At 42.6% G+C, this 8922-nt stretch overlaps 1 protein-coding gene across 1 annotated transcript; it reads right to left on the bottom strand.

Moving 5' to 3' along the window:
• Positions 1 to 3641: 3641 nt before the first annotated feature.
• TRMT10C (tRNA methyltransferase 10C, mitochondrial RNase P subunit) lies at positions 3642 to 7989 on the bottom strand. Its single transcript, XM_007985968.3, has 2 exons — positions 7850 to 7989; positions 3642 to 5186 (listed from the first exon to the last, which is right to left on the bottom strand). The coding sequence occupies exon 2, from the start codon at positions 5154 to 5156 to the stop codon at positions 3900 to 3902; it is 1257 nt and encodes a 418-aa protein (XP_007984159.1). The 5' UTR covers positions 5157 to 5186; positions 7850 to 7989; the 3' UTR covers positions 3642 to 3899.
• Positions 7990 to 8922: the final 933 nt, after the last annotated feature.

Genomic DNA, 8922 nt, shown 5'->3' with positions numbered 1-8922 from the left:
TGAGACAGGATCTCATTCTGTTGCCCAGGTTAGAGTACAGTGGCTCATAGCTCACTGCAGCCTTGAACTCCTGGGCTCAAGTGATCCTCCTGCCTTAGCCTCCCAAAATTCTGGGATTACAGACATAAGCCATTAAGTAGGTTCTTAATGTAGCCTTATAATTCTACTACGTGTCCTTAGACTATTCTCAATTTCAGTGTACATCAGAGTCACCTGAAGGGCATTTTAAAACACAGATTGCTGGGCCCCACTGCCAGTTTCTGATTCAGTTGACTCAGTGGCTAGGGGCCTAAAATTTATGAAGTGGAGCCTGTCCTTGTTTACACACATCACTATTGTTCCATCCGATTTTTCTTTCTACTATTGAGGCATTCTCAACATCATACATACATACTTTTATGTCTCCCATCTTAATAAAAGACTCTTCTCTTGATCTCATATCTTCCTCCAGCTCCTCATTCCTATTTCCCTTCATATAGAAACTCTTTGAAAAGATTGTTCATACTCCATCTCCTATATCTGTCCATTCTTTATTTTATCTTTTGAGACAGGGTCTTGCTCTGTTACTCAACCTGGAATGCAATGACATGATCATGGCTCACTGCAGCCTCCACATCATAGGCTCAAACGATCCTCCTGGCTCAGCCCGCCAAGTAGCTGAGACTAAAGGCACACACCACCACGCTCACTAGCTCAAACTTTTCTCCTTTTTTTTAAAAAAAATTTTTTTTGAGACGGAGTTTCGCTCTTGTTGCCCAGGCTGGAGTGTAATGGCATGATCTCAACTCACTGCAACTTCTATCTCCCAGGTTCAAGCGATTCTCCTGCCTTAGCCTCCCAAATAGCTGGGATTACAGGCAGGCACCGCTATGCCTGGCTTTTTTTTTTTTTTTTTTTTTTCGTATTTTCAGTAGAGATGGTGTTTCTCCATGTTCGTCAGGGTAGTCTTGAATTCCCGACCTCAGGTGATCTGCCAGCCTCGGCCTCCCAAAGTGCTGGGATTACAGGCCTGAGCCACTGCACCTGGCTTTGTCCACTCTCTTTTAACGCTACTCCAATTGGCTTTCTTTTCAACCCTCCATTGAAATTGCTGTTGTCAAGATAATCAGCAATGTCCTCATTCCTACATTCAGTGGTCAGCTCTGACTTCATCTTACTTGATCTGCAGCATGAAACACTTTTTTTCATTTTGCCTCCAGGACATTTTCTCTCGTTTCTTACTGGTTGCTCTACCTCAGTCTTATTTGCCGGTTCCTTCTCATCTCCCACACCTCTAAATGTTGGAGTACCTCAGGGGTCAGGCATCAGATATCTTTATCCACAGACTCCCCAGATGGCCTCAACTAGTCTGGAGCATTTAACTACATTATTAACATCTCCAGCCAGACCTTGTCCCTGAACTCCAGGCTCATGTATCCAACTGACCACTTGACATCTCCACTTGGACATCTAATAGGCAGCTGTAAAATGTCCCAAAGTTAACGTTGGATTACCTGCCCCCTCAAAGCTTCTGCATTTCAGTAAATAGTAACAAGTCCTTCCAGTTTCTCTAGTCAACAATCTTGAAGTCGTACCTAAATTTTATCTTTCTCCCATCCAATCTATTACTGCCAGCTTTACCCCTTCAGACTAAACACATTCAGATCTGACTGCATCTCACTACCTACCTATTATCTCTCACTTTTGTTACTGCAATAGCCTCCTAACTGGTGTCTCTCTTATAATCTATTCTCAACATAGCAGCCAAAGTGATCATTTTAAACTGAATCCAATTTGGGGTGGGGTGGGACAGGTGGGAGGAGATGAAGACAAGATGAAGATCCCTAAATGGGGTGGTGGTAGCAAGTGGGCAAGAAAAGACAAGAATCAGAGAAAGAGGAAGAAAAGAAATCATCCAAGGAAGGGGAGGAAAAAAATCACCCATTTCAGATTTATATCTGGGCTGGAGGAAAAAGTTTCTGTTAATGTTTTCACATAAATATACAAAACCATGGGTGGTGGAGAATGAGTCACATTCATCTATTCAAATGTTTAAGCACTAGGCTCTAGGGATGTAACAGTGAATAAGACAGAAAAAAAAAAACAATTTCCTGCCTTCACAGAGCTAATATTCAGTTTTCCTATTAAAACATAAGTCAGATGTCACTTTTTAGTTGAAGGCCATCTGATCTTCTGGTAAAAACCAAAGTTCTTACGGTGGCTTAAGATGCGTTACTTGACAGATCTAGCTACTCCTCTGACCTGATCTTCAGCTCTTTACTCCTTTTGCTTCAGGCGCACCAACCTCCTTGTTGGACCTTGAACCCTCTCTCAAGGGCTTTTACACTTGTTCCTTTTGCTTGGAATTCCCTTCCCTCATATCTTCATAGCTTACTCTCACTTGAATTCTGTGGAGATGTCAACTTGTCTGTCTTTGGGCAAATTAGGAAAGGAATACCTCCTTAGTGGATGCAATCTTTTAAGCACATGGCCTAAAGACGGACAGTCTTTGTATGAAGAAATGGCGTCTTTTCTAGCAAATGCAACCCTGCAACAGGGCATCATTCAGGGTTCTAAAATTCCAGCTACTTGGGAAACTGAGGCAGGAGGCTCACTTGAGCCCAGGAGATTGTGGCTGCAGTGAGCCATGATCACACCACTGCACTCCAGCCTGGGTTACAAGGTGAGACTCCATCACAAAAAACAAAAAAAAAGAAATGCATTGGACGCTTATGCTAATTTCCAATTCAGAAATTAGGAATAGTTGCTTATATCATTGCTATTTCCCATGTTTTCAAAAATGTTATTTTTAGTTTCTGAGACAGGGTCTCACTGTTGCCCAGGCTATAGCACAGTGGTGCAATGTCGGTTCACTGCAACCTCCACCTCCCAGGCTCAAGTGATCCTCCCACCTCAGTCTCCCAAGTAGCAGGGACTACATGCACACACCACCACACCTGGGTAATTTTTGTACTTTTTTTAGAGATGGGGTTTCACCATGTTGCCCATGCTGGTATCAAACTCCTGGGCTCAAGTGATCAGCCTGCGATGGCCTCCCAGAGTGCTGGGATTACAGGAGTGAGCCAGTGCACCAAGCATAAATCCCTTTTTCCATAAGAGGACAAGAAATCAGTTTTATCCGTGAACCTGTTTTTCATAGTTGTATGGAAAAACCCCCACAAACTCAAAGTCCTTTTTCCTATTTTCTCCCTCAACAAGCAACACAGACAGAAGACTTCTGTGACCAAATGTGGGGAAATTTCTCATCAACACACAAGCAATCAGTTCTGCACTGGACACCAGCCGGGTGTTCTGTAATTCAATTCAGATACTATCTACCTGGAGATAGTGTCAGAGCCCACAGGTTGAGGGCCCAGTCCCCGAAACTGCTCCCTCCTCCCACCCCAGCACAAGTTGCAAATCTGGGCCTACAGAACTTCTGACTGACTGGCTTCAAGTTGGAGTACCAACTCCTTCTCTTGATTAATCTGCTTGAGTGGCTCATAGAATTGAAGCAAACACATTTACTAGTTTACTATAAAAGACATTACAAAACATACAGATGAAGAGATGCACAGGGAAAGGTATGGGGGAAGGGGTGCAGAGCTTCCAAGCCCTCCCCAGGGCACCACCCTCTAGGAACCTCCATAAAAAAGTCTACCAATGGTACAACTATTTATTTGGGATAATTTAAAGATGATTCTGTTCAACAATATTGGACAATTCTTTTTACTTATTATCTTTTTACAGTAAACAAAGTATAATCCCAAAGTTCTACAGATATTTAATTGGGAAAAGACACAACCCTGCAGTCAGTTGGGAAAAACTACCTTTAGAAGAGAAAAATGAATTATTTGGGAAGAAATATATTAACAGAACTGTATTTCCAACCCATTTACTTTTTAGGCCATGAAATGTTCTCATTTGGGCCACTTCTTCTGTGCACACACATTTAGAGAACCTTTTGAAAATGAATTAAAAGTCTTTGCCTTCTTCAATCTGTTGATCAACTCTTGAGAATGCTGAGAAATCTCCAGAAAACCAGTATGTTTTCTCTGGGGAACAAATTTCAGAGCCTCTTCCCAATTACCAGTGTTTTTCAGACATAACAAAATACGCATCATTTGATCTAAGGTGAGATTTTTGTTACCAGTATTCCATTGTAAATATTTATCTAATGGAAGGCATTCAGTTGCCAGCTTCAGCCGTTTTGCCTTGGCTAGGGATGTGCCTGGCTGCATCTTCTTATCAACAAAAGACCCAATTATATAAACTTTGTCATGCCTGAAAGTAGTCATAACATTGGGAGAATCTGCAGTTAAATAGATAATACTGTCCTTTGGAAATAAATCTACATGAGACTTTTCTGTTGCTGTTAAAAGCAGTTTGTCCCATTTTTCTTCATACCGTTTAACCAACTCTCTGTGATAAGCACTATCTGTTTTTAGATTGCAGAAATAAATATGGAAAGGATCAACATTTCTTCTGTTCCATCCTTCACTTTCTAAAAGCTGGGAAATAGTATACTGCAATTCTTTTGGTTGCATATAATTTTCGTAAGCCATGTCAAAAACCAAAGGTTGTCCAAACTGCATGGCCTGGGCACCCTTCCAGCCCATTGCAATGTTTATATTCCTATCCCAAAGTCGTAAGAATAGAAAGTTTTGCTGTTTATCTTCCTCAGTGGTTTCCAGCAGCTTGGCATTTTTTGCTGCTTCCCTTGCTGCTGCTTTCATTTCCTTTTTTATTTGATTAGCTTTTTTGTGTTTTTCCTTCACATATAAATATTTTAAATATTTTTTTTTTGCTGTTTTAGAAACACATTCCATAATGGTTTTGAGCTCTTCTTCAGTGATGTGTTCTGGTACTTCTTTGCCAAGCAATCTCCACATCTCAATGAACTCTCTGGTGGCAGCTAGAGGATCTTCATCCTTACTGCTTGAGACTGTTGAAACACATTCTTCTTGCACACTAGATTTCATGGTAGTTTTCCACTTATCCAATTCTAGCTCTTCAGAAGGGGGTGTACTCTCATTATTAGGAGAAGTAACAGCTGGTATTTTGGAAGATATGTACCTCTGCAAAATTGTTGAATATAAATTATTTCTCTTCCTATGAAGGGTAAATGGCACCAAAAACCTGGTGAAGGGTCTGAAGAAATTGACACAAACACTCATTTTGAGGAAAGCAGATATGTAAGAAAACTCCTGTAAAAGAAGAAAAATGCAATTAAAAATTAAGATTTTTAAAACTTATCAACTAATTGTGCAAGTATAAATCTGAAATACCAAAATAAAATCAATTTTTGAAACACAAAGTCAAATCTTTGTACCAATTTTTTTTCTAGACTCCTGTGGCCTAGAGCCTGTGATCACTCATTGAGCAAAAAGTTTAAAACTTAGTTGGGTTCTTGGCCGGGTGCAGTGGCTCATGCCTGTAATCCCAGCACTTTGGGAGGCCAAGGTCGGTGGATCACCTGACGTCAGGAGTTCAAGCCTAGCCTGGCCAACGTGGTGGGAAACCTCATCTCTACCAAAATACAAAAATTAGCCAGGTATGGTGGCAGACACCTGTAATCCCAGCTTCTTGGGAGGTTGAGGCAGGAGAACGGCTTCAACCCGGGAGGTGGAGGTTGCAGTGAGCCAAGGTTGTGCCACTGCACTCCAGCCTGGGTGACAGAGTGAGACTCTGTCTCAAAAAAAAAAAAAAAAAGTTGGGTTTTTATTTTAGAAATGAATTTCACTATTGCTTTAGCTAAAAGGATAACTTTCCTTTTCAGATTTTTATCTAGGGGCCCAGATAATGTTACTGGGCAACAAATTTGTGTATCACCAAGGCAGCTGACATCATGATGCTACATTCTCCTCCATTCTACACTAAGCCCAGATACAGAACCAAACACAAGATCCTTCACAAAAGCAACAAATAAAGACAAAGGACATGAAAGCAACTGAGAATGGCAACAGGTAAAAAGCACTTAGGAACTGCTGTACCAATGCCCTCATTACAGAAATATACCGAGATCTACTGATCAAAAAATAGCAACAAACTCTTCCCCAGTTCAGGCTTTATTTTGCAGCAAATGTTTTTAACAAAGAAAATGTCCAAGATTGGGACAAATGTATAAAAAGCTCCACAATTTTATCCTAAAGGCCAGGATGTCCTTGAGATATTGAAAGTGCTTACAGATGTAAAACTAGTCCCAAATTTGAAGGAAAAGAAATAAAGAGAATTCAAATTTTTACAAAATGCAAATAAAACACTTGAAAAATTCCTTCTTCCCTTGGCTTCATTTAATGACCCTGCACAGGTTTCCTGCTCTCTGACCAGTGCACTGATGTCCAGATGCCCCTCCTTTAAAGGTGAATATAACTCTGCATTCTATCCTATTCTTTTTTTCAATCTATATATTTCCCTTGTGCTATGTGACTGACTTCTGTGGCTTCAATGACCATTCATCAGAAAGACACCTCAAATGCAGGCCGGGTGCGGTGGCTTACTCCTGTAATCCCAGCACTTTGGAAGGCCGAGGAGGGAGGATCGCTTGAAGCCAGGAGTTTGAGACCAGCCTGACCAACATGGTGAAACCCCATCTCTACTAAAATTATAAAAATTAGCCAGGTGTGGTGGTGCATGCCTGTAATCCCAGCCACTCGTGAGGCTGAAGTAGAAGAATTGCTTGGCGGGGGGGGCGGGGGCAGAAGTTGCAGTGCGCCGAGATTGTACCACTGCACTCCGGTCTGGGCGACAGAGTAAGACTGTCTCAAAAAAACAAAAACAAACAAAAAACACCTCAAATGCAACAAATCGAAATAACCCCTCTACCTTTGCTTCACAATCTGGTCCTCCTTCAGTGTTGTTTCAAGGGATATTGCTATCCATTGGTATTGTTCCCAACATATATTTCTAAGCCTATTGGCCAGGTCAGCAGCATCAGCATCTCTAGCTACTCTTCACCTCACACTTTCGTATTCCACCATTAGTTTTCACAGCACTCTTGTGCCTATGACAGTACTTCTAACACTGTACTGTAATTGGCTGGTTATCTATTTGCCTCTCTAGATGGTAAGGACTAACTAGTGTCCATGAGGACAAGGACTTTGTCTATAATGTTAACATTGAATCCAATGCTTGACAATATTTGGCTCACAGTAATCACGCAAATATTTTCCTAATATCCTTGCTCGATGCTTCTTACATTAAAAAAAAGAAAAAAGTTCAGCCTCCCTTTATTATTTTTTTTGAGGAGTATCGGAGTGCAGTGGCGCCATCTTGGGTCACTGCAAGCTCCGCCTCGCGGGCTCACGCCATTCTCCTGCCTCAGCTTCCCGAGTAGCTGGGACTACAGGCGCCCACCACGCCCGGCTAATTCTTTTGTATTTTTAGTAGAGACGGGGTTTCACTGTGTTAGCCAGGATGGTCTCGGATCTCCTGACCTCGTGATCCGCCCGCCTCGGCCTCCCAATGTGCTGGGATTACAGGCGTGAGCCACCGCGCCCGGCTCAGCCTCCCTTTAAAGAGAAAACAATTTACTTTAAAATCCCCGAAATATTTAAGCTGGAGTCCCCAGGCACCAGTCTAATAAACATTGATTTCAGAAAGAGTTTTAAAAGTTTTATTCTTGTAACTGGTAAAGACTTAGAATACCACAGAAATGAAAACCCCACTTGTAAAAAGCAATCAAGGACATCGTTTCAGTAACCACTGATTTTGCTTAAGGTACTGCACTAGTTACAGTTTATTATTCACTGGGCTTCCTCTTACCTCTGGACCTTCCGAGCGCATATGCTCCACTAAGTGCGTCCCGGAACGTCTCCGGCGTCCTCCCACCCCCAACACACACATTAGGAGAAAGAAGAAACTCGCTTACCAGGAGTGCAAAGATAGTGGTTCTAGCTGACGCAAAGTGCAGGGACCCTAGAGGACGAAGGACTCCGCCGCACGGACGCCCAGTGACCCGCGCCGAAGCCAGCACGCAGCTTACCCAACATTCCACACGATAGACCAAAGCGGTCGCTGCGGCTCAGGTGGAAGTTCCGCCCTCTCCCTTCCGGCGCTGCTTTTTTATGTCACAGCACGCAAAGAACGCTTTCCCGGCTGAAAGAAGCGCCATAGACGAGACAGCTGTCAGTAGGCAGTTGGGTACTTGCAGACTACGCTCTTAGTTGTCGTGGACCTGTACCTGTGTTGTGTTGTGTTATGTTGTGTTGTGTTTTCCTCCATTTATCCTAAAAACTGTCTCTCGGCCGGCCAGGTGGCTCGCGCCTGTAATCCTAGCGGTTTGGGAGGCTGAGGCGGGCGGATCACTTGAGGTCAGGAGTTCGAGACCAGCCTGGCCAACATAGTGAAATCCCGTCTCTACTAAAAACACAAAAATTAGCCAGGTGTAGTGTCGCGCGCCTGTAGTCCCAGCTACTCAGGAGGCTGAGGCAGGAGAATCACTTGAACCCGGGAGGCGGAGGTTGCGGTGAGCCGAGATCGGGCCACTGCACTCCAGGCTGGGCAACAGAGTGAGACTCCGTCTCAAAAAGCGAAACAAAAACTGTTTCTAATCCTGTTCTCAACCGACTCTCTGCTTGGGCTCCGTATTTATAAACATTTGCTGACCAAATACTAAAATAAAGTGTGTTTTTTTTTCACAAATCATCCTACTCAGCTTCAAACTCCCTGATGCTAGGACTTTAAACTCTTAATCTTTTTGACCAGTTTATCACCAGTACCTGTCACTATGCTTGGAACATGGTAAGCCACAGTAAGTTTCTCTCTCCTCCTAGTTCATTTGGAAAATTTAATGTGAAATGAAGTTAAAACACTGTTGTAAATTGGTGGCCTTTGGGTCAAAATCCAGCCTCCACATATTTTGTTTAGCCAGCACGGTGTTTTTATGTTTTCAATTATTTTGGTTTAGCTGTCATCTTAAAAACATATGGTACAAAACCATTT

Source organism: Chlorocebus sabaeus, chromosome 22, assembly GCF_047675955.1.
Source record: "Chlorocebus sabaeus isolate Y175 chromosome 22, mChlSab1.0.hap1, whole genome shotgun sequence".
Taxonomy (NCBI): Eukaryota; Metazoa; Chordata; class Mammalia; order Primates; family Cercopithecidae; genus Chlorocebus; species Chlorocebus sabaeus.
The sequence above is the reverse complement of the archived record's forward strand: the minus strand, read 5'-3'. Positions and strand labels throughout refer to the sequence as shown.